The sequence below is a fragment of the Zonotrichia albicollis genome, chromosome 2 (genome assembly GCF_047830755.1).
Source record: "Zonotrichia albicollis isolate bZonAlb1 chromosome 2, bZonAlb1.hap1, whole genome shotgun sequence".
Taxonomy (NCBI): domain Eukaryota; kingdom Metazoa; phylum Chordata; class Aves; order Passeriformes; family Passerellidae; genus Zonotrichia; species Zonotrichia albicollis.
Genome location: NC_133820.1, coordinates 111,079,729 through 111,105,861, shown reverse-complemented (window position 1 = coordinate 111,105,861; position 26,133 = coordinate 111,079,729). Strand labels below are relative to the sequence as shown.

Genomic DNA, 26,133 nt, shown 5'->3' with positions numbered 1-26,133 from the left:
GGTCTCCGCCCGTGGCTGGGGCACCATCGCTCCCTGCGGGGCAGCTCTGCCCAAGTCGGTGGCAGCGTTTTCCAGAGCAAAGCTATGTGCTGTGCTACAGCCAAGAATCCCTAAAGGCATTAGCGTGACAGAAACGCTGCCTGCTGCCCTCGGACCCCTGCCGGCCCCTCTGCGCGGGCTTCACAGGGCTGTATTTGGTATTCCTCGGTGAACTCTGCGCAGGGCTCGCTCTGGTCCCAGATAGCTTCAGACCTTCGGATCCTGCCGTCTCTGACGGGCTCGGTACCGCCTCGGAGCCGTGCGCTCCACGCTCCCCGAGTGCCGCCCAGACGTCGGCCCAAGACCCGTCGGGAAGAGCTGCGGCAACGGAGCCCCTGCCCGGCCCCTCGCTGCCCCGCACGGGGCTCTGCCAAGGGCAGCGTAAGCGACGCGAGGACAACGCCGGGAAAGTTTATTGTTGGCAAAACCAGTGGGCACGTGCTGCACGCCAGCGGCCCCAGTGCGGGGCTCCAGCCCAGCGGCCAGCCGCCTCCGCCGAGGAGGAACCGGCCCTCCACGACCATCCGGGAGCGGCCCCGGCCGGATATCCCGGCTTTCGGGAATGCCCTCGCCCGGCATCTGGCAGAGAGAGTGCTGCGGCCGGTCCCCCGCCGCTCCCCGCCCCGGGCGAGCGCTACTAGCCGATCCCCAGCCCGTGGGGCAGTGGCCGCCCAGGCCACCCCGGCCCGGCGACGGGGACGGCAGGAGCCTAAGGGGCGGCGCGAGAGCGGGTCGCGAGTGCAGAGTCCGACCGGGCGGGCACCCCCGACAGCGCTCGGGCGGTGGCGGAATGTACCAAAAGCCCCCCGGGGGGAGGACGCCGTTACGCCCCCTCCCACCAGTCTCCCACGGCACCCTTGATACCGACGGGAAAGCCCCTCTCCCATGCGCGGGGCGCGTCTGCGAGTCCCCACAGTGCGGGGCGGGAAAGATGGGGGCGAGGCGACCCGCCCCGGGGCGGGGGAGGGGTGGTGGGGGTCGCGATAGAAGCGCCTGGCACACACGTCCCGCTTTCCCCTGCTCCCCCCTCCCTGCGGTGGGTGGTGCGGTCCGCTCGGAGAGGGCGGGAGCGCCGCGCCCCGCCCCGCTCAGTGACACAGGCTCCGTGTGGGGAGGCGCCGGTGGCTCGGGCAGCGGGACCGGGTGGGACTGGCCGGGCGTCGTAGCGGCGGCGACTGCGAGCCGAGCCCGGAGAATGGCAGGGGCTGGAGTCGCTGCGGAGGCTGCTGCTGGTTTCTCTCCTTCGCCGCCTCCTCGCGCCCGCCGGGAACTTTTCCTAGCGACTGGTGGCGGTGCCTCCCCCCGGTGGTGGCGGCGGCGGCGGCTGCTGCGTTTGGCGGTGCCTCCCGGGCCGGGGCTGGGGCTCCTGGGGCTGGTTTTCTCTCGTTTCTGCTGCAGTAAGTGGAACTTTTCCCCTTGGCGGACGGGCGAGGGGGCGGGTGGAGGAAGAGGAGGAGAGAAACCCGAGCCCCGGCAGCGCCGGGGGACGCGGCCGAGTTGAGGGAAACTTTGTCTGGCGCCCGACGGCGGGGGCCGCCGGCCGCCCTGCGCCGGGGGAACTGGGCAGGACGTGGCTGGGATGGTGAAGGAGGGAGGTATGCGAGGCAGGTCCGAACCGGAGCCCGCACCGCCAAGACCTATGGACTCTTTCCTCCGGGAACATCCGCTGCGACCGCAGTCGAGAGAGCGGGTGTCCCGGGAGGCCAAGTATCCCCGGCGGTTGGGCTGAGGTGGCAGCGGCCCGGGTGGGGCAATAGGGGAAGTTTATTCTCCTGCTGGGGCTTCCCCCGGCGGACGGCAGGTTATCCGCTGTAATTCCCGTCCTGAGCGGCGGGATTTCGGTTATTTGCGGGAATTCACGGGCGCTCCCCCCCCCCCCCCCACTTCCTTATTTCCCATCCCGTAGGAAGGACAGAAGGGTCTTAGTGTTTTATCTGGGTGTGCCTGGGGGGAGGAATAGTACGCGCTTTGCCTCAGGAGGCGTGGGCTGGTGTCGTTGTTCCTCTCAATGAGGGTGAAACCCGTGCTGGTTTCGGTGTGGGGTCGCTCGCCGCTGCCGCTGAGGTGGGACCGTGTGCTTGCTCTACATCACCCGCATCCTGAGCAGCTGCTGCCGGGGACACTGCGGTGCGGGCCCGCCTGGCTTGGCGTGACCGCCCGCAGGAAAATGCCATCACCTACCCCCCCCTCCCGTTCATCTTCCTGTGGGGAACAAACAAGCAACGTAGCAGTTGGAAACTGAGCAGGAATTTATTTATTTATTTCTAATGTACTGCATGCGGTGTAGTGTTTTTTTTTACAGCAGTGGAAGATTAGAGGGGATAAAAGTAGACTTGGACAAGTGCAAATCGAAAACCCTCATCCTGCCGTTGTATTTATTCCCAATGCAAGGGAATAGTTGGCAAGGATATTTTATTTTAGGAGACGCTGTGTCCCTTCTCTCTTTAATGAAGGAGGAAGAAGTTAGAGGAGGTAGTCTCTGGAGGTTCATGTGATAAAAATACCCAGGAACGAGCAAGCCGTGCCGCCGTAAAACACTTGTGTAGTATCTGAGAAATGCTTTCTCAGGGAGGGAGTTGAGGCGCTGTAGGATTGTGCTGGTGCATGTAGTAGTCTCCCCCCTCTGGCAATGATGTAGCTTTCAAAAAAGGTGATTGTTATTAAGTTTGTAAATATCGAGAAGGCAAACTTTTTGCACTAGCACTTTTCTCCCCTCCCTTTGTTCAGTGTTTTTTCTGCTTTTTTGCAATTAAAAAAGTGAAGTTACAGACTTGACATGACCTTGACAAGCTATTTTTACATCTAAATGTAAAGTTAATAGTAACAATGAAGCTAGTAGCATCCGTGCCTAGTGTCATACAGCGACTCAACCATTTTAGTCTTGATAAGTGTAATTCGGGTTGTCAGTCTTCCCAGGTTCTTTTTTTTTGCATAAGTGATAACTTTTCAGAAGTTCAGCCAGAAGTGCAGAAGTGGCAATGTTGTGTTGAAATAATTCTGTTCTTTGAGCACAAAGTTTTGAAGGTAAAAGGGAAAACTTGAAAAACTGTTACAGACTTTTAGACTTGGAGGTAAGCAGCAGGGAAAGAGGTTTTTTTGTCAGTGTCTTAGGTTTTAGTTTTCTTTTCACCTTTAAATTTCCCACAGTTGTTTTCATTGTATTTGTAACTGTAACATGTGACTATGAAGGAAAAATATTAATACTGTGCTCTTAAATATGTTTTGAGCATGTTTACATGTTGATGGCACCCCAAACTATTTATTGCTTTTGGTTGCCTTTTGTCCTGCTACTCAGCTAATTCTGATAATGGTAGCAAAAGAAAGATTAGAAAACGCTGCCATAAATGATCCCAATCCTAGTAGAATAAAGTCGCTACAAAACCAAATAAATTTTTATCCAGTCATTTTGATTGACAGTTAGAAATTATTTATTTGAGCTATAATTCCTCAGAGAAATATTGCCAAAAACATATCAACACTGACACCAAAAAACTGAAGGGGGAAAGAGAAAATATATCAGGAAATCTGAAATAGCAGCTTTTCTGTTTTTGAGTAAATATAGACCTGCTTTAATAAATGCTGCTTTTTTTACAAAAGTAAGACTACTGGCTTCAGGTTGTGCATACAAGTACTCCTTCCACTTCCCTGTCAAACAGTGCACGATGCCACAAAGTGCGTACTGAACTTGCGCGATCAAAGTAGTGTAACCTTGAACTAGGGGACTTGTGTGGCATCTATAGAAGCATCATCATAGCCTTTAATCTGGAAAGTAACTTATTTTGCATTGCAGCAAATGCTTTTCAGCTGTGCTTATTGGAGTCATGTCCTGCAACATATACTGTAAATGAGGACTTGTGTGCTACTAAATAACAAATTCCTCATAATTCCTGTGTCTCATTTGTTTGCACACGGTGAAAATTTTTTTGCAATTTTTTTTTTTAAATGTAAGCTTGAATTAAAAATAAGCAGAACTGTAAAGTGAGGTGAATAGAAGGATGTTCAAGATGCATTTTTCAGATATTTTGTTGAAGAAATAATTTTTTTTTCTATTTAAATTGCTGGCTATGTTAAGTTTCTCAGTAAGGTTAGACAAAGAAGTATACATATGTCATCTAAGATCCCAATGAATTTTTTTTTCTTACAGGAGCCTGGAATGCAGATCTCCAGACTGGCAGTAGAGCTGGAAGGATTGGGTTATAAAGGTGTAGATAATATAAGAGTGCAGTGTACCATATAAAAATAATTTAAAAAAATAAAATCCCCAAGTAATTATTAATGAGAACAATCTGGCTAGAAACTATTTTTACTATTTTTTCAGGTGCAGTCATGGTAAATTTGAATGTCAAGCAAAGCAGGTTGCCAACTTGGAAACGGGAAGGTGTAGTAGAGTTATCAGCAAGACAACAGAATGTGGTTTTTCCTCATTTTATGTTAATAGTTAAGAAATCTTTTATGTTTTGAAAATGGTATGGAAATGAATGCTTGTTTGAACAGGTGTTTGGTGAAGGAGTACAACAGCAGTGAAAGAAGGAACAGGAATGCTGTGGAAGGTGTTTGAAAAGTTGGAATGAAATAGTGGTGAACCATGTAGTAGGTTGGGCAGTGTATGAAGCTGCTGTGTGAAGAAACAGAGCAGCTGCACTGGTAAGAACAACAGATAGGAGAGTTTAAATCTGGATTGTTTGATAATTAACAAAAAAATTTTTTAATGTTGCCAGAAGTTTGTCCAGACTGTACTTGAGGATAACTCATTAGAATATGAGGTGTGATCTTTTGAAAGAATTCTTAGCTGTTTCATTGTGGTACATCTGCTATTTTTCCATGTTACTGTTACACTGTGATGCTTTTGGTGTGCAAGAAGTCCCATTTACATATAGAAGTGAAGTACAATGTTATTTGAGTTAGGATCTGAACACCTGGAGTATTATAAAAGAATTGTGATGGTTATTTAGCCACTTATGCTACATAACAGTTGACCAGTTACTTGATTTAAACAGTGTTTCTCTCTTGCCTTCTTAAGCAACTTAATTTTATGTCATGGGATATGCATTCTCTTTGATAGTGGAAACAAAAGAAGCTCTAGCAGGATTTACTTTTTGTGAGATAGAGAGTTAAGTATCCTGTTTAAAAATGTGGTCAAATCTAGCTTGTTTTCTTTCTGATCTCTTTTATGTAGTATTGCTGACAGGGTGATATTGAGAAACAAAGGACTGTTCTGTAGGAGGAGAAGCAAAAATATGTAAACTTTATAGACTACTTGTACCAGTTGATTACCCTTCAGGTGCTGGTAATAGAGCTTTTAAGGTAGGCACAATGTGATGTAGATTGCATCTGATGTGAGGAGGGAAAATGAGTTGGGAGTGTGTTGCTTCAGAAAGCAGTGTCTGGGGCTAGTGAGTGGAGCATTTGTGAAGCTCAAAGAAAAAATAAGTTGGAAACTCTAGAATCAAAAGTCTGAATTGTAATTTGTAGAAAACAAATCCAGAGTGAATGAAATTAAGATAAGAGATGAGTAAAACTTTCTACACAGAAGATAATCTTGCTAAGTGCAAGCTGCCTGCAATGCTATTGGTAAAAGTCTTTTTTTAGTGTTGGTTATGTGTTGAAGAGCAATAAACTTTGCATCTGCTGTTACACCAACCTGTGGCTGTGGAGGTGGCTGCTGTGTGGCTGAATTCAGCTTTGTCCAAACAGCTCTTTATCAGAAGGTGCGGTTGCAGACTGCTCGGGTATGTGTGCCAGCAAGTGAGAGTGCTGAGATTGTGTGTGTTGTCTGCTTGCTCTGGAGCCGCTGTGCACTGCCACTTAAAGGTGGCTCTGTGATGACTGATTACTTTGCTGTTTGTGTTTGTACCTTAAGCTTGTTTCCAGCTTGGAATGAATGTGTTGTATTGGATGAGAATTATTGGAACTTTGCTTGGTTGGTTTTTTTACCCTGATGACTTCTGTTTTGATTGGTATGTGGATTGTTATGCAGAAGTTTCTGTCAGGAATTTTCTAAGGCAGCTGATAGTTGGAAGTAAGTGACCAGATTTGCTAAGTGAAAAATAGGTATAGGTGCAATTATTTAATTATTATTACTTTGTTATGCCACATGTTCTTGGATTTAGTGGTTGTTAGAGGTGGAGGTATATATGGTCTTTAAAGGTGCCTTTAACCAAAACACTTTTGTGTTTCTATGGTTTGTTTTTGGTAGGGTTAGCCTGTCTAAAACAAGATTCTTTGAGTAGTACTTATTTGGAGGGTAGTTGTATTCCATGCCTCAGAGTTCATAGGTGTCTGAAATGCAGTAATGTATTTTTGAGAGGTTGGAGATGATGAATTTTTGATTAGGCATTAAATAGGTTGATCAAGCTTTCTTGTTAAAGGGATCATTAGTATTATTGTTTATTTCTGTTTAGAAAGCAGAAGGATTGCCTAGAAAATAGTATCATCTGAGTATGGGGAGAAATCACAAGAAAAGCTAAGAAAGAAAAGATGGGAATAGCTGAATGTGGCAAAAATGCAAGGAAATATATGAGAAGCAAATAAAGAGTGACTTGTGCAGTAAAGGATGTGTCAGGGAAAATAATTACTGTGTTTCTGTCTCTGTCATGGGGACAGATGGTAAAGCTGTTGGGTGAAAGCTTGTCTTAGTCCGCTGGATGTCCTGGATGGTGAAGGTGTAAAACACTGTGTTAAAAGGAGGTGGAGGTGTGTATGAGTGAGGCTCCTGAGGGGCCTCGTGGACAATATTTGCATTCATTTGATTCTAAAAAAGGTGGCCCGTGGTTGCTTAGTACGTAAGCTTGTGATGAAGAGCTTTGAGGTGTAGCACAACTTCCAAGTCATGGTGAAAACACCAAACCCACTTTTTTGGTGTTATCCAATACATGAATCCTTCAGGAGTTACTTTTCAGGTAATTAACTTTCAGACTTTGGACTGCTTCAACTGTAAACCCAAAAATTTGTCTTTCTGTCCATAAGTTAGCAATAGAAGAAAATTAGCAGCAGTAATGAAAAAACCCTTTAATGTCTTAAAGCTTCTGTTGATGTCCTCTATCCTTTTACCTTGGTTTTTTCAAGTGTGGGAAGGTAAAGGTAGGTAAAATTTAGGGTGTTACCAAGAAGGTGGCTTTTAGTTCAGGTATTGAAAAGCAGAAACAAGCTTCCAGACAATCCTCTTCTATCATAGCTGCATACTTTTATTAAATATTTCTGCTTATTTTCAGTTGTTTTTCAAGTAGTGTGCAGGAGTAAGGGCAATTTTAATTCTTTAATAGTGTAAAATGTCATCCATCTTATTTTCAGTGAGAAGGCTAGTTGAGTGTAACTCTTGAATTGACAGGAATACTGAGATTATCTGCAAGCAGTAGACAGCTCTTACCCATTTCCCTTCCCCAATCCCCTTCCCACATCAGATTTTCATTATGTGGCATTTAAGATAACATTATATGTCTACAGGGATTAATTGTTTTCTCTTTTTCTGTTAGTCAAGGTTCGTATAACATGATAGCTCTTAAACTAGTTCTGGGGTTAGTTTGTACAGAGCTGAGTGTTCTTTTGAAAGTGACTGTTGTTTTGAATACTTCAGTGTAATGCAGTGGCATGTGCAAAATTGAAATTGTCATTCAAATGGCAATCTCCTGCCAAAGGAATAAACACTAGTCAAGCAGGTCTCCATAGCTGATATGTGTACCAATGAGTGGAAAAAAAACAGCTTAGCTAGCTTGATGAATTTATTGGTTACTTTTGGATTTGTTATTTTTATTAGCCCCTCGGTTAGAAGACTCAGATTAGTGTTGGATTTAACATTTTCATACTTTGTGTGGGCATTCTTTGTCCACTTCTGTTGCTTTTTTAACTTGAAATACCACCCAGCCATGCTGCATGTGATGTATTTGTATAAGCTGCAAACTAATTATTGCTGGGACAAGCATAACCAAAAGCAGCCTATTGGATGAAGAGATGCTGGAGAAAGGATATGAGGAAGTTGACATGTTCAAGATGGGTAACTTAATTTCTTTTCAGTGTATATAATTTGGTAGAAAAATAGTAACTTTAATGTTGTAAAAGTTAAATTACATCAAATACCAAGTAACTTCCTCATAGCAACAGATTAACTTAGGGAGTAAGACTTCTGACTCATATGTAACTTGGGGGTAATTTTTTCCCCAAATTCCTTTAATTTCTCCAACATTGACTATTGACCATTGCCACAATGAATAACTAACTCTGCTAAGGTTGATTGCTAACAACTGGAGAAGAGAAGTCAAGAGCTGGTAAGCTTAATATGATTTTTTAATATAAAGATTGCATTATAAAAATCGACTTGTCAACCCTTCACCGATGCTGCTGTTCCTGTGTTTTAACTGCTTCAATGCACTTTTGATTTCAACAGATAAATTTTCTTGAAACAGAAGTAATGTTATTATGACTTCATTAAGGCACTGTGCCATTTAAAAAGACACTACTAAAGTAATCAACTATGAGAAATTTATGGTTGTGACCATATTGTGAATCACTTTTTGGGAAATTTAAATGCATCCTGTTGAAAGTTTCAGTGTGTTACTGGTAGTTGAGGTAGCATAAAATAATCTGCCTCTGGTAACTAGCAAGTGTAATATAGCCGTTTATCCGGGATAGGATCTATAGGAAGAAGCATACTAAGTTCTGTGTAGCTGTCTGAGGTATCCCAGGTGGTTTAGACTTCTGCATGTGGCTTATATGTTCTACTTCCAATCTTTAACATCCCTTCCAACTCAAACCATAGTATATCTATAGTGTGTGTACATATATATAGTGTGTATATATACAGTATAACACAACTGTTAAGTTCAACAGTTGTAAGTAATTAGGTTTTTTACTATAACTAGATTATCACAATTAATGTATTAGTGTTTCCACCTGAATATTTAATAACTTAAACTACCTCCTGATAAATCAGAATGTAATCTTTTGTGGAGAAACAGATTTGTGTAGGCTTTATGGAAAATCTTAAAATGGTTCAGCAGTGTTCTACCTTACAGAAAGAGGTGAGGACTGTGTGACTCTACAGAATGGTTAGTGAAAGTTCTTTTTGTGATGAATCTCCAGAGCTACTCTACAGCTGCATATTCTGAGTCTCAAGAGACATGGCTTAGGTATAATAAGTTGGTGTGGCTACAAATAGGTGAAAACTGAAGTGAAGTGAGGGAAAGCAGTTTTGATGGTGTCTCCACAATCTGAGACTGCTGTGAAAAGAGATCCTGAATTGGTTGCTGTAAGTACATGGGAGAAGATACTGAGCAAAAGAATAGTGAGTGTTATTAACCTTAAGGGGCTTTTAATAGGATTTCCTAATATTTCCTTGTAGCTAAACTGGTGAGATATGTTTTGTGAAGTGGATTATTAGATGGGGGAAAATTTTTGTGTCCTGCTGAACTCAGAAGATTGAGTCCATCTGGAGGCTGGTCACTGGTGGCACCAGGTGCAGGGGCAGTTCAGCTGCATTCTGACCTCTCTTCCAGGTTGTAAGGCACTTCGAGCAAATTTATGGATACTATGGATGACTATGAGGGTCAGTTATCTGCTGAAAACTGGGATTGAGTGGGATGTCCACAGGTCAGAAATAACTGTTGGAAACCTTGTGAAATTCAAAAGCAGATCTGTCTTGGGGGGGATGACCCCATGCAGCAGCAGAGATGTGGTGCAGACTGGTGTCAGGTGCCTTTACAAGAAAGATCATAAAGGTCCTTGTGGGACAGTATGTGCCTTTGTCATGCAAAACATAAAGAGCACACTGGGCGTGCTCAGCCAGTTCAATGAAGCAATTTGGACTTCTACTATTTGGGGCTTGTGAGACTACATCAAAAGTACGGTGCACAGTTTTGTGTTCCCAAATGTGCGGCAGGTGCAGAGGTGAAAGGCCACTAGGGTAGGGAGTCACCACATGATGTATGAAGAGGGCTGGAGAAGTGGGTTTGTTCAGCTTTGAGAAATGTCTGAAGTGGGGCACCCTAATTGCTACTGGCATTGTTTAACAGGCAGTAGAGGGAAAACAATGACAGACTCTCCTTAGCTATGCAAAGGGAAAGGATAAGAGGCAGCAGACACAAGCTACAACAAGGGAAGTCACTATAATGTGTTAGCAGTATGTTTTCCCACACAGACAATGAAGCGCTGAAATAGGTTGTGGAATCTCTGTCCCTGAAAATATTCAGAACCTGACTATGGTATGACCCCTGAGCAATTTGATCTGACTTCAAAGTTGGCCCTTTCAGTTGGGGATGGGATTGGATAACTTCCAGAAGTCCCTTTCAGTCTAAATGAAGCACATAGTGTGCATGGGCAGGCATGAGCTAGTATACTATAGTTGCTAGCCTTGGAAGGAAAGTAGAAGAAGTTGGAAGTATTCTATTTAGATTAAAATGTCAAAGTAAAGTCTGAAACAAGTTTTTCCTATAAATCAATTTTACTGCTAAAAACTTACTTCAAAATTGAATCCCATTGTTACTTCCTAATGTAAGTTATATATGTTAGAGAAGTTGTTAAATAAAGATCTGGCTACATCTTTTCTGTTACTTCAATAAGTAGCCAGTAAGAACAATCCTGTAGAGCACAGAGCTGGGTGACAGTGTGAGACATACTGAAAATGTAGCTTAGCAGTAAATTGAGCAGCTATTAAACAGCATTCCCTAGGCTTACTGTTGTGATGCAGTTCCTGGACAAAAAGGGGTTAACTTTCTGGAACTGCCTGCATTGAGCTGGCCTTAAGAGCTAAAAAAAGCCAGCAGTGTCAGCAATGCAGGGGGCAGTTGCCATCCCATAACTTTGTAATGTAACTGGTAAATCATCAGATTTTTTATGGACAGCTGAGATTTGCTGCTCCTGACAAAATAAGTTTGTTCTACATTTCATTGTATAACCACAGTTGTTCAATACTGGCAGATAACATCAAAGCTTTACAGGTAATTGAAAATGTGAAGTTAATATTTAGCTGTCCTTCTGAAGTTGTTCGAGGCTTTGCAACATTACACAGAGCAAAGTACATCCTGCCTTTTTACATAGTGCAAAGTACAAGCTCCCTTTTCTTCCTGCAGACCTCAGTTCTCCCCAGAGTAGGTGATGTGTGGAAAGACAACATACAGAAAGTCAAGGAGTGGTCTACTTGAGGCAGGTCAGGGCTGTCCTAGGGATTGAAGGTCTTGTTCCTTCTGCTAGGATGTCACACACATCAGTGTATGTGTGACACACAGCGCACCAGTGTTCCTGACCAGTTTCTAATGGCTTTCTGGTTTCAGTGTAGGAAGTACAGTGCAGGGGACAGGAAATGCTGCATGTTTACAACTGTTATTGAATGCTTAGAATGTTACTGAATGCTTAGAATTTCATGTACTACTTACTCATGTCACAGAAAAGCCAAAACAGAAACTCCCCAGTACCCAAAATCCTGGTAACAGAGTGTTTATTTAAAACAGTTCAGAAACATTGCTTGTACAGAAATGTTTGGTAGTTATGTGGACCATGTGCTCTCATACCACTAAGTGCAGTGGGCAGTTTTTGATTCTGCCATGTCCCTTTCTCCAGTTAAAGTTGAAGAAATATTCAGTTCTGCGTGACTTGAACTTTTACTTTATTGTTCCTACATAAAAGTAATATTCTACTGAAGACAAAGATATTAATACAACAATATTTCCAGTATTGAACAACTGTGGTTATGCAATGAATTATAGAACAAACTTATTTTGCCTTGTTCTCCCCAAAATGGCTGAAATGCTCTAGATAGTTGGTTTTGTGAGGATTTGTTTGTTTAAGTTATCCCAAGTCAGGAGGTTTGTGCCTAAAACTTCTTGGTGAGGTTAGGAGTTTCATAGACCTTGTGTTTTAGTATGGCACACCTCTAAATGTCGATAATTTTGCCTTGTCAAAACCAGCCAGCGCTTCTGGTGGTATCTGTCAGAGTTAATTGGGATTTTTTGTTGGTTTTGTTAAACTGCATTCTGTTTATACTGGTCATACTAAGGCAAAGGAAAACAACCTGTGTGCTCTGACCTCATTGGCTTAATTCATCTGAACTGAGCAGTTCAGAAATTCTCCTTTCCACCCTTACCTTTTAGTAGGTAAAATATGGCATAGTTCTAGGACGTGTTGCTTGAATTTGATCATGTTTTTGTTAGACCTTATGTCTGAACATTAAGTTGAACAGTAATTGTGAATTTCAGAAATTGGCAGTTAATTGCTTCTCTGAGTTGACTTAAATTTTCCTTGATAATGAATGCAGAGGTGTAGTCTGAGAAGTGCAGTGTAGTATCGGAAGAACAGAAAGTATATACGTATGAAAAATTAAGTTACTAAGTAACAAAATAATTAAGTACTGATATAGCACTGCTCAAGTCAGTAAATACAGATACAGAAATATGGTAAACTTGATTTATATCTTCATTGCTTCTCCTAGCAAGCTGGGTTGATCATCATTTCAGCATGTGTGCTGTGCAGTCTTACAATTAATATGTAAATTCTGGCTGACCATTGCAGCTCTCCTGTGCTACCTGGTGTAAATACTGTGAAATGCATGAAAGATCAGGTATTAATTATTTGGACTTCTCTAGTTGGTGAAATTTCCCTGAGGAACAAGGACTACTGAACCAGAGGCAGGGTCTGTCTGATGAAGTAAGGTGGAGGGTTCTTATCCAAAAGCATTGCTAGCTTGTGAGGAGGGTTTTAAACTATGCATGTTGAGATGACCTTTGATTTTTCACTAATCTGAAAAGAAGTAAAGCAAGGAGCAATCAACAAGTGTCCAAGGGGGATATGATGGAAATTGATTTTTATCCCTTCCCTTGTGAAGGCAGCACAAATGTGCACAATTGCAGACTTAGGATCTCATTGGGATTGCAGTAATGTTGTGGAATAGCTTGCATGACTGGAGTCATGCAATTAGCTAGCTCCATTTGTACCTTCAGGAAAGGCAGGCTGGCAAGGTGAAGAAGAGTGTCTAGAATGCTTGGAGCTAGACTGACATGGCTAAACAGAGAGCTGGAATTCAAGAAAAAGAGAGTTCATGAGCTTTGGAAGAATGGGCAGGCGACTCAGGAGGATATGATGTTTGCAGATGGAAAATTAGAAGCACCAAAGCCCAACTGTAATTTAATCTGGCTACTGCTGTAAAGGAAAGTAAAAAAAATATTTTTACAAATACACAAGCAACAAAAGGAGAGTTAAGGAAAATCTCCATCCTTTTTTGAGTGTGGAGTAAAACAGTGACGAAGGGTGAGGTACATAATGAATTTTTTGCCTCAGTATTGAAAGTTAAGACTAGTTGTTCTCTGGGTACCCAGACCTCTGAGCTTAGAAGGCAGGGATGGGGAGCAGGATGAAGCCCCCATAATCCAAGGATAAATGATCAATAACTTGCTGTGCCACTTAGACACACACAAATCTGTGGGGTCTGATGGCATCCACCCAAGACTACTGACAAAGCTGTCAGAAATGCTCTCCCAGCCACTTTGAATGATTTACCAGCAGTTCTAGTTCACTGGAAGTTAGCAAATGTGATGTCCAGCTACAAGAAGGACTGGAAGGAGGATCAAGGAGACTACAAGCCTGTCAGCCTGACCTCAGTGCCAGAGTTGGTTATGGAGCAGATCATACTGAGTACCATCACTCGGCATGTGTAGATGTGGCACCTAAGGATTTAGTTTAGTGGTGGACTTGGCAGTTGTAGCTTAATGGTTGGACTCAGTGATCTTAAAGGTCCTTTCCAGCCTAAACAGTTCTGTGATTTTAAAGTCTCACATCTGGACTGAGATAACTCCATTCAACTGCACAGGCTGTGTTCCAAGGGGCTAGAAGGCAGCTTGGCAGGCATAGGTATAGAGCCCTGGTGAACAACAAATTGAGCAGTATCAGCAGTTTGTCCTCACAGCAAGGAAGGGAGACCTTGTCTTGGTCTCTAAGCATTACAGCAGATTGAGGGAAGGAATATATTTTGTCACTAGAGTACTGTATCTAGTTTATGGCTCATGGTACCAGGGAGACACTACCAGAGCAAGCCCAGAAGTGGGTCACTGTGTCGACTGGAGCACAAGGTGTGTGAGCAGAGGCTACAAGAGCTGGGCCTGATCAGCCTGGGAAAGGGAAAGCTGCAGAAAAGGAGCCCTTATTTGCTGCCTGATGAGAACGTATTAAGAATGTAGATCAACACTTCCTTCAGACACCCCACACAAGGGAATAGGAACAAGCTGGAGTGTGGAAAATCCTGAGCCAATGTAAGGAAGTAAAACTTGTCTGTGAGAGAGAAGGTGTCCAAAATATTTGAGGAATCAGTGGCAGGTGGTGATATCCCAAACCTGACTGGTCCCATCTTCAAGCAGTCTGATATAACTCTGAGCAGAACTGAATGGCCTCTTGAGGTCCCTTGCCTCTTTACCTACATGAAATCATTATTCTCTATGTCAGTATTAGAGCTTGTTTGACTTTGCCAATGATAAATGCATTATAAAGAAAGCTGTGCCTAGGAGTTCACTTGTGTTTGTGGTAATTGCTAGGTGACCTGGTTGGAAATGATCACTATAGCTTACATCTGACAACATGACCTGTTGAGCATCTTATCAGAGGATTTCCGTGGAAGTTTGGTTGGTTGAGTTTTTCCCTCCCCTCTACAGGCTTGTACTGATGGGTAGTGATTCTGGTGATTTGAGTCTGAATGCTTCAGTCTGACAAATGAAGTCAGAGTGATTAAGTCAAGAATATCTTAATAATGCTTATAATTTAGACTCTGGGATAGACATGAGTTTTTTTGGTAATCTAGCAAGATGCACATTGTAATTACCCTCATGGTTAGGATGGCAGCTTATGTAAATACCACTGTATAGCAGGAAAGTGACTTGCTACTTTATAATGAAAGAGAACAAACAGCAGTGACAAGAATCCTATACTGAACACTTTGTATTTTTGGGTTCTGATTAAGTTGCCTTTCTTTTCTGTTAGTCTGTGAAATGGCAAGTTTATTATATGGTAGTGTTGAAACAACAGCCATTTAACTTGGAAGAAAGCTGTTTTTTGGACGGGGTTGGGAGCACCAACCCATGTTTTTGCAAGTTTGTGGCTAGGTGGAAGAGAATATACTGTTATGTCATTAGTAACTTCCACATTTTGAAATTAGGCAGAAGACAATACCTCCTCAGACTTCTGCAGTATTTTAGTGGTCAGTCGGGCAATCCCTTACCCCCAGTTTCTCTTCCCCTCAAAAAAAACCCCAAAAACAAAAAACCAAAAAAAGAGAGAAAAGTGGATATTGTAATAGCATTAAATTGCCTTTCTAACTAAGGAGTGGAGAGGCATGGAGTCTGGAAGGAAGTCGCAGGGTATTTATCTGACCAGACCAGGTTTAGCTGTCATCATGGTTTTTTCTGGAAGGATTTGTGTGGTGGAAGCAATAGTTGTAGGTGGTGCTGGAGGATAGTAGGATCATGTCAGTTGCATTTCTTGGAGTATGAGGTGCCCTAATTATATATAAGTGCTAGTTACTCATAGCAAATTGGAATAAAGATGAGTTACAGAATATTGAAGTACCTTAAGAAACTGAGGGATTGAATAGTTAAGTAAGCTGAAGATGGTTGTTCAGTGATGCCCATGAGGCACCCTTTGTGAAGGAGAGTATTAAACTTTGTGTATGAATTGTTATAAATATTAAATATTTGTATAATTGCAAAGAAGGCCCTGAGTAATGTGCTGGTCAGTTCTGTGAGGTTTGCCAGAGGTCTGATTTGAAGGGGCTGCCTGTACAAGGTCTGAACTAGGCAGTGCCCTGTTGGGAAGCATGTCTTCTGTCATGATGTTGTATTGGCATCCTCTCTGAACTTGACGTGTAGTAATGCCAGCTTTGAAATTTCTTAGCTCTGAAGAGTATACTAGAATTGAAGCCTTTTAAAAATGAACCGATGTCCAGAAAGTTACAATTTTTGTGTAATGCATGACATTGTCTGTATCATGAGAGGCAGTTTATATATAGAAGTCAGATACTGAAGCACTAGCTGACTAAAACTGTGATTGGGTGTTCCTGTAGCTCTCCAGAATGGAATTTCTTTCATAATCTTGAACTCACTGCCCTGCAAATAAATGAAGAGATTGAGCTTTAAAATAAATTTTAAGCGAGCAACATTAGAGTTATATCTGAGCATAAGGTTATAACTTGACTTATTATTAAACATGCTCAGAATGAGTTACTTTTCTCAAAGCTGAAGGCTGTCATTTCTCCTAAATCTTACTTGTTGTTGAGAATAAGACTTGTTTGTAAGGAGTGATTTCCACAAATTGCCACAGTGACTCAGCTGAGGACAAAATGAGGCTAACAGATTTCATGGGGAGTTAAATATACAACAAACCTAAAATTTTGAAGAGTTAAAAGCTTTTAACAAAACACGTGACAAAAGATTAATATCTGCTTGTGGATCAGAATATAAAAACATCAGTCATGGAGGAGACTGGTCACCTGCTGTGAGCTGGCTGTCCCTCTGATGAAGAGAACCTTTACTGAAAAAAGTAACTAAAGGATACAAATAGAAGGAAATGAGAATTGCATTCGATAAGAAAGTAGTTATTTTATCAACTTGCAATGTTTGAGTTAAACCAAATGCAAGCTGACCTGAGCATGAGAAAAGTATCTGAAAGTGCTCTAAGTAATTATGTGTTAGCAGAAAGTACTGGCATTTTGTTTCATAATGTATTTGAAGTTCTACTTACTGAGCATTAAAAATGAAATGATTTTGCCATTTTAGATACTGTCAGTCTTAATTTCTATTTTGTGTTTTCCGTATTTGATTCATGTATATCTGGGTTGGTTTCTTGATTTGCAAAGCAGGTGGAGGATAGTCTTAAACACAGTTGAAGAAACAGCAGTTTTCTAGGAAGAGGACTGGGACTGAGACTTGTAAAAGGAGTGCATTTTGAAGTCTTCTCACAGTAGCTAGAGCTGGATGAACCCAATGATGATGCTAGAACAAGTGATACAAGTATATGGGATGGAACGTTCCAAGTTCCTGAAGTGAGAACTTGTCATTAAGTCCTTCAGCATGTGTGTCATATTGGCTAACAATTTTAAGGAAGACTAGTTTATTACTTCAGTAAAAATACCTATTAATCTTATAATAACAAAGCAAATAAATCCTTGATCGTGTGTGTGCAGGATCAGCTTAGGTTAGTTTCTTTTTTTTTTTTAATTACTAAATATCAAACCTTTCTAAAGTAAAGTGTGTGGAGGTTTGTCACTTTGGCCAGGGTGTTTATATCAGGAATTCATATTCTGTAGCATCAAAGGATTTCTTTATTTCAATGGGCTTGGTTGCTTGGGGGATTTTTTTCTTCTGTTTTTGTTCTTTTTTTACTGCTTTACTAGTTCATCGTCTTCCTAATCTTCACAGGCATTCTCTTTTTTGCAGTGTAAGTTCTTTCGGACTTTTATTGGGTTACCTTTTATGAGAATAATAATGGGTTCTTCCAGTCCTTTCCTGTAGGTCATGCTTTCTGGGCCTTTGAGCGCACTTCGCTTTCAGACTCTCTAGATGGCTGATATCTGTTGCGTGCTGTTCAAGCTGAACAACTCCAGATGGAGCCTCACTGATGTTGGCTAGAGCATATACTTCTATGTTAGCATATTCTAGAGTGTCATTTTCAATTCTTGATATGTAATCACTATGCACTTGCTGTAGCTTTCAGAACACACTTTGCTCTCTAACCAGTTATTTAACACTCTTGATGTGTTACTTAGACCTGTTCCTGCTGGCTGCTGGTCTAATTTGGACCCGCTGCAGCTTGAAGGTATTTTTCTGCCTGAGTGGGAAAGGTTTGTTAAGTGTAGCTTCACTTGTTTCTTTGTGTATAATGCATTAGTCATCAGCCCCACCAAGATTCAGATGTACAATTCTTTTGACCTCAAGTCTTCTGTTAAATATTTTGGTTATGTGTTTAAACTGGATGCCACACAGGAGGACTTCAGCCTTTCTCACCAGATCAGTTTGTCAAAACTATTGACTCATCTTTTGTGTTTCAAAAGATTTCTAAGATCATCTGGAACTCTTTAACAAACTTTCCAGTAAGATGTTAAAGTTACATTAAGGACTGCTTGTTTCAATCTCTTCTGTGTATTTATACTTATTGCTCTGATACTTAGGGATTTGAATTTATATAAATGGGGGTGTGAAGCATTTTGTGGTGGTTAGGCAGTAGTGGTGTGTATATGGATAACTTTTGAACTACTTGTTTACTCTTACTACTAGTTTTTTGAGGGAGTGGGACTTGAAATGAGATGTCTTCCTCCAGTCCTGCTTTTGAGCCTGGCCTATTGGAAAAATAGTACTTCATTGTCCTGCTTATTCCTTTTAAAGGAGATGGGATTGGAAGACTTGGTGAAACAGAGTTGGAAATATTAATTACAGAAAAATTTTCAGCTGCCTTACTTATTAGTTCAACATATTTTAAAACATCTGAAAGTTTAGTGTCAGGATAAGCATGCATGTCTCAATTTGCTGTGTGTTAATATGTATAAATGATTATAATGTAAGAACATGTAAAATGGACATTGATGTTAATATTGTCTAAGTCAAAATTCCACACAAAATTTTAAAGTTCATGGGACTTAGTAAATATTCTTAGTGAGTAGTTTGATTTAAAGTTTTGACCTTATAAAATTGGCTTTCTAAGAGTCTCTCCCAACTCCATTTGAATCATGAGTCTAACATTCCTTTTTAACTTCCTCTAGTGTCTTAGCTTGTCCTGCTGCTTGCTACTAAAGGTCTGTGGAGCATGGTGGTAAGCAGAGTATGCAGGGGCACAAGTGCTGTCTTACACGGAGATAAACTAGAACAGAAGCACTGGTTCACATGTGAAAATGGCATTCTGAAATAAGAATGGTGGGTAACAGCCAAGTCTGATTCCAACTCCTGACTCTGAGTTGGGCTCAAGCTAATGTTAAACTCTAAGTTGTAACTGCTTTTTCTTTGATTTTGTGTTGCATTGGAGTAAAGTGTCCCTTTGAAATCTCTTTCTTTTGCTTTCTGTGTTGCATATGTCAGTCTTGTAGGTAATTGTTTATTGTGGAGCTGAAGAGGTTTGCATATGTTGTCATCTTTGACTCCTTTGTGCTAGGATGACAGTTCTTTGTCCAGTATTGCATTACCTGGCCTTTTAACAGGCAGTGTGAGTTCTCTCTCTGAGCTCTGGATGCTATCTTACGAATGGTAGCTGTAGCTTTCCCAACAATTATTTCTATTTCTTGCTCCCTCTATGTAGATACACATGTTGATGCAGCAACCAGAGGAAGGTAACTGAGAGTCTCTTCCATCAGCTGTGGGGAATGAAGGAGCAGAGTAAGACAAGCCTCCTGGCTGAATGGTGTGATATCTTGTCAGCTGTACCTTTAGGAGCAGCCAGATGGTGGTTCAGAGTGTTTCAGAATTCTGCAGAACATCCTGTGATAGCACTTAACTGAAAATCCATCAGTCTGGAGCTTGATGTTAGTAAAACCCTTCAGCAACAGCTAACTTTTGAGACAGCACTGAAATTGAGACTGACCTCTTCACACAGTTCTTGTTGCCAGTCTCTTTGAATTTTCAGTTGCTTGGAAAAGATACAACTTTGTGCAACTTTATTTTATAATTTTCAACTAGAAGTTATATTCCCCTTTCTATGGTTTTTGTAAGAAGTCAGGCTATAGTCACCTAGAGGAGAGCTGCTCATGCCATAAACCAAGTCAACACTGGAACCTCGTTTTGGGCCATTTGCAGGCATAGGAAGTTGACATTCAGAAGTTAACCATTTGCAAGTGGTGGATTTGCATGCACTACATCATAATGTTTTTAGTTTCCTGTTGGTATTAGGTAAAGTTGATTTAAAAGATAGAATCCCTTGAACTTCAGTAAAATGAAAAAGCAACCTGAGAGAGCCTGAGAATTTCAGTAGTCTTGGCTTCAGACTATCGATTTGCTATGCATCATTTCACTGAAACTTTTTACATTCAGGTAGGCTTCTCTATGCCTGTTATACTGTGTGCTAAACATGGAACAAGGTTTTAAGTTGAAGTTTTGAGATGGAAGTAATACATTCCTGGTTTTCTTCTTTAAAAAAATAAGGCAAGTTTTGTACCAAAAAAAAAAAAAAAAAGGAACTTGAGCTGAGTCTTGTAAATGCAATGCTTATAGAATCTAATCTCGTGCTGTTCCTGATCTGAGCTCACTTGTCCTCAAAAAACTGATTGACACTCCACTTCAAGCAAGGATTGCGATAAAGTAGATCCTTAGGTGAGAATAACACGAGGTTATAATACTTTCTCTTTGATTTAAGTGCAGTTTTTTCCTACGTACTTGGTTAGCACTTCTAATTGGAAGCTGGTGTTGAGGCATTTTGTACTACTTAATCTTGAATCTCCTCCATTCCTTGGTTCTGATCTTTTTTTGACACAGTAATTTGATCATGCCCTGTTGCTCAAAAGACACACTGACTTCTTCCCAGTCATTTAGGCATATATTTTTATAAAGCCTTAAGTTGAGGTTTCAGCTTGTTTTCTGCAGTGTCTTTGAGTGATTTGTTTTTCCAGTTAAACAAATCTGAAAATGCCACTGGATATGTGGAGCTGTGCTCATTGCCTGTGTTGCATTGCCTGTTGTGATTGGCTGGGCTAATTCAGAAGGTTAAATTGGGAAGAGAACAAGTGAGTTTTTGAAGGTAGGGGTCTCTTAGATACCTGATGAGTGCTGACACAGGAGGAGGAAGACTGCAAGAATAAGCTTTCTGATGTCAGCTGAAATTCAACTGGCCAAACAATAATGCTTAGCCTGACTTCTAGAGTGTTCTGCTGACATAGCAACTTGCTGTCTGCAAAATGGAATGTTCTTGTTGTTTTACTCCATTTGTGATTGGGCCTCTTCTGAGTTCCCTGCTACTAGTTTGTGCTAAGGCCATGTATACCCATGAGCTGAATAACTTGCTGATAGAGGGAGAAAAATTTTTATGCTCTTCTGTAGTTTGGCTTTGTCTTGTGGAAATAGTTGGCAGGTTATGGAAAATCAGTGGCTAGAAAGGGTCAGTATGGTCACCCTGTCTTGCCAGAAGGGTGCTGTTTAGTGGGTAGCAAAATGCATTGCTTTTATAGTTAGACTTGTGCATGGCTGCTTCATATAGAAAATCTAAATCTGCTGTTATTTATTGCAACAAATAACAAGCCTGTAAATGTGGAAAGTATTCTGTCATTCCAAATCATGAATACTTTGTTGTGTTATGAAGGTTGTTATAATTCCTCAGTATCTTTTTTTCAGTTAGTAGTAGAAGCTTAATTCAGAATTGATGTTGAAAATATTATCATGGTCAGTATTTGATAGCACCTAGTTCTGTGGCTTTTAATGCTGCAAGTGAGCCTTAGGGATCTTTTTGTTTTGTTTACTCTTTAAACATTCTGTCAAGTTGCATGAGTAGAGTCATTGCCTTGCTGTTTCAGGTAGTATTCTTGACTTTTTTGCCAAGCATGGCATTGGATCACTGTGATCAAAAATCAGGTAGTGTGTAGGGATTTAGCTGAAATTGAGTCATGTTAAAGGGCTTGAGATGGCAATCTCATCAGCCTCTTGTGAAACAGTACAATTTTATGTATTCCAAGGAAGCAGAAAGGAAAGGGAAGGCACATCTGTAAAACCTTGGGCAAATATAAAGAAAAAAGAAAGAAAACCTCATGACGCTGTGTTTACCTTGAGAATTTACAAAACATCTTGATTACTAAGAAAGTACAAAGTGTATCCAGAAGTTTTGTTGAATGACAGACTTCAGTATTGTGAACCTGAGGCAGAAAAGGTCAGATTTCAAGAGGAGGAGGGTCAGGCCTCTTTAAAACAGTAAATGCATGTTCTATGTGCCTGTGTCCTAAATTTGGATCAGTTAAGGACCTGAATAGTGTGGTCTTGAAGTGGCTTGTTCTTCAGAACCTTGTGCATTATGAGCCTCTAAATGTGTTATTTTGGGGGAGACATGTAGCTCGTTCTTCAATTACAATCTGTGAGCAGAATACTGACTCTTGAGTGGAAGTCTTTATGTCAAAGGAAATACTTATCTTGAGCATCCTGAGCCTTGGAGAGCCCTGAATATCTGCATGGTAATTAGCTTGCTAGTTTGAACTATTGTCTTGATTGCTCTGCAACTACAGCTAGTTAAATAACTGGATGGAGATACTGTTCCAAATCAAATATGTGGCATTGGCACGTCAGATTTGAACTATTTCTAGCACTTTAAACATTTTGGAGTCTATATACTGTTTTATGAGCTGTATGTAAGTTCAAGTTAAATAATTTGTGAAGATAAGTTTGTTTGTTTGTTGGTTTGGCCTTTTTTGCTCTTAGGAGTCTGACCATGTGTCAGAAGATAAATGTAAAAATGTAAAATTTGGAGTAGTGATATGTTATCTTTCTACCTCTCTTGCTGGAGAAGGGGAAGAAAAAAGATGTAACTGATCAACATTCTATATCTGCAAGTGTGTTTATGTCTATAAATATATATGAGTCCTGGTCAGTTCAGTCTGTAAATCTTGAAAATAGCAGCAATGAAAAAGTTTGACTTCTGAAAATATTCATGTAATTCATGTGAGAACACAATGTTCTCATAGCACAAATGAGCTGTTAGAAGTATTCCTTGGTGGGAAAATTGAGTATTGACTTTTTAAATGTACAATGGTCATCTTTATGTAGCTAAAGCCTCCAATTACTGGAAGCAGAGTTGTCAAAAAAAAAAAAAAGGTAAAAGGAAGCAAAAGAGCTCATGTGTTCAGTTAACTGGGATATTTTTTCAGTTTAGTTTGTTACCTTCCGCAGAAGTGTGAACGGTTTTTGTAAGTTCACTTTTGTGTGGTTTTTCTGTACTAAGCTGTTTAGGGTTATATACAACTAATCACTATGATAAATTATAGGTTAAGATTCAGTAGATTTAATGTTGCAGAAAGCAGATTTCTGAATGAAAGTGTTTTTCTTTGCTTAAATTACATTACAGAATATTTATATCCTATGCATTCTGAAATTCATTTCACAAATGTAACTTGTGAATTTATTTATAAGGTAGAAAGCAATAATCAAATACTTATTAAGGAACATTCCACCTTATGTTTAAATGTAGCAATGGCAAGTGGAGCTGAATTTTGGACAGAACTCTGCATTCCAGTTTACAAATAGCTGCCCTCTTTCCAGTGTCTGTCACAATAATGTGTTAGATAAAAGGCATGAGGAGAATAGACAGAATGTTCTTGCACTACTTGTCATGGCAGATAGTCTCTATTTGAAACATGTTATGGGGTTTTTTTTACTTTTCTTATTATTTTTGTCCCTTCACCAGCCCCACTTACCTACTGATGTATCAACAATATTGGTCTGAATTTCTGGCTTAGTTTGACTCATTTGTGTAGCTTAAGCTGTTCATACTATTGATGTTAGTCACTGGTTTTATACTGAAGAAATCCGTAGCTAAATCACTTTTTTGGGTGACTTCATTGACTGAGAAATAGTTTAAACGATGAAAAAATCAATCAATGGGAAGGAGAAAGCTTTTAACAATGGATTTGTAGATAAAGGCTTTTAAGGACTGATTTCCTGAATGCATGGCTTGCTTTTTGTATGAGTTTGGTGAGTGAAAAGGCAGCTAGCTCATGTCTCAAGACGGATGACTTCTTCATGCTTATGAGCATGGGGCTAATAAAATTTATACTTGACTTTTGCTTCATCAGTGAGCTTCTTCAGTTACAGCTTGAGTACTGACTTGGTATCTGAAGAGAGAATCAGAGCATTTGAAATAGCTCTGTTAGAGCTCAGAAAAAGGAAATACACTGTGGACTAAGACTTTAGTTCTTTTTTATCAGGTCAGTTTGCTCCAAGAGAACTAATGAGTCAAGTTGCTGGACCATCTGTTGGCAAAAGAAGTTGTGAACCTGTGGTAAACTGAACTGCTTTGTCCTAGTGGATTTCCTTTTTTGAAAGGAGGGTGGTGTAAAATGCTGAGCTTAGAATGTAGTTGCTACTGTGGAAGACATTTTAGGTATTAAGCAGAAATATGTTGAATCCTAAGCAAGCACTTGCCTATGCCTACTCTTGCACATTTACTGTCTGAGACAAGATCTTGTGTGAAGACACACCACTGCACTGAAGCAGAAGGATTGCATATGTATGATGGTAAATGTCTTCATTAGGAGGTAGGGTAGGAGAGCTCAAGTTGAGGTCTTTGAGTGACTGTCACTGTAAACATGGAGTGCTTTGTGGGATTTTGATAGGGGCTTTTTTGTTTTTTTAATTGTTGCTTTGCTGTTTAATTATTTACTGGTATGGTGAGTGCTAGAAGTTTCACTTATTTCTACTTATAAAAGATATGACTTCATAAAGATTATTTAAGGAGAAACACGTAAGTGCAGTAGTTAACGTTAAGTTTTTGCTTGATGCTCTAGATCAGTAATCAGACTGCTAAAAAGTACCATGTCTTGTGGTTTTGGTAAATCTGAATTCACAGAATGTTCATATCCAGTTAAATTCCCAAAGGACTGTTGCCCAGTTACACAATTATCAGGTTGTTTTTATATGAAGTTGTGTATTAGTGGTAGTATCCTCTGAAAAATGATTGATCTGTGCCTAGGTTTGATGTTTTTGCTTGAAATGTGTTTCTGTAGTATTCCAACACTGTTGTGAATCAGTTAATCAAAAAAAAAGCAGGAATTCCCTTCTAAAAAGGTAAGCTAATTATGGAAGAAGGCTTACTGTGAAAACCAAGCAACATGTCTTCCTTGTGTAGCAACTAACACTTGCTTTGTTTTTAGGTGCCTTAGCTGGACCGGTTGTTGATCCACATGTGACAGCAGTCTGGGGGAAGAAGGTTGCACTGAAATGCGTAATTGATGTAAATGAAACAATAACACAAGTTTCTTGGGAGAAGATAGATGGTAAAAGTTCACAGACTATTGCTGTTCATCACCCTGAATATGGAATATCTGTTCAAGGAGAATACCAAGGAAGAGTGGCATTTGAAAACTACTCACTTACTGATGCAACGATCATCTTAAAAAATGTAAGCTTTTCTGATGCAGGAGAATATGTTTGCAAGGCAGTTACATTCCCACTTGGAAATACACAGTCGTCAACAACTGTAACAGTATTAGGTAAGTCAGCTTCTTTTTGAAAGCAAAATTCTGCAAATAACTTACAAATAAGTTGAATTTTACCATTTACCCTAAAGAAAATGCAAAATATGTGTTTGGTGGGCTTTCATTACAGGTGTACAATTTTTACTAATGTCATAGAGGAGACTTCTTTTGGTTCTTGCTTCTTTAGAACTTGTTATTTGACTGTCTAGTTATTAAAAATAAATAATGAGTTCCTATTTAGGCATTATGCTGAAAACAAACATCCAGTTTGTATTAGCAGTGTTTTAGAGTTTTGACAGACAATGCTGATACCAGGGACTTTTGTGTTTGTGCTGGGAAGCTGCTGAACTTGGGTTTAGTTACCGCCTTGGCTAAATTCCCTCAATTAGTAGTGGGTAATCACCAGTCTTCAGAAAAAGCAGGTATTTCTAAACCTTGTTGATAACTGTTTGTCTCAGTGAAATAGTCCATCATCTGTAATGAGGTTAGAGAGCTCCCAGTGAGGGTCCCGTGCCTGGAAACATTTGGATGGGACTTTGCAGCAGCCTGGTGTAGTTGAAGATTCCCCTGCTTATTGCAAGGGGAGATTGGACTGGATGACCTTCAAAAAGTCCCTTCCAATGCAATTCTATGATTTTATAAACATGCTGCTAACACAATAATTTAGTATAGCTGCTTAGGTCTGGTGATGCAAACTGTTCTTTGCACAATGTAAATGTAAAGCAAAATTGTCTTAAATGACTGCTGGGAATTGTGGAAAGAAAGAGTCAGTTTAAGCTCTTGACTGTTTGTGGATAGTCATAATGTGAAACTTTGATAGGCTTGAGGGTTTGTTTACACTAATTTTCTCCCTCTTGTTGAGGGCTGAGTATTGCTGTCATAAGGAATTAGTGCTGAAGTGCAACTCAGGTGTTACTGCAGTGTAAGGTAAAATGATTACCCTGAAACTTGAAAGCCTGTTATTAAGTTGCCCTCTCCTTACA

The 26,133-nt window shown here is 40.7% G+C and overlaps 1 protein-coding gene across 3 annotated transcripts in view; it reads left to right on the top strand.

Annotated features, from left to right (window-relative positions):
* The first annotated feature begins 892 nt into the window (after nucleotides 1-892).
* The window catches only part of NECTIN3 (nectin cell adhesion molecule 3), a 67,300-nt gene continuing 42,059 nt past the window's right edge, over nucleotides 893-26,133 (top strand). The window contains exons 1-2 of one of the 3 annotated variants that reach the window (XM_014271026.3): nucleotides 893-1,436; nucleotides 24,827-25,165. In XM_014271026.3, coding sequence (XP_014126501.2) covers nucleotides 971-1,436; nucleotides 24,827-25,165 — 805 coding nt within the window. In that variant the 5' untranslated portion in view covers nucleotides 893-970. Of the gene's footprint in view, nucleotides 1,437-1,498; nucleotides 1,635-24,826; nucleotides 25,166-26,133 lie in introns of those variants that run through there. The other 2 variants (XM_074536030.1, XM_074536031.1) reach the window with 2 other exon arrangements.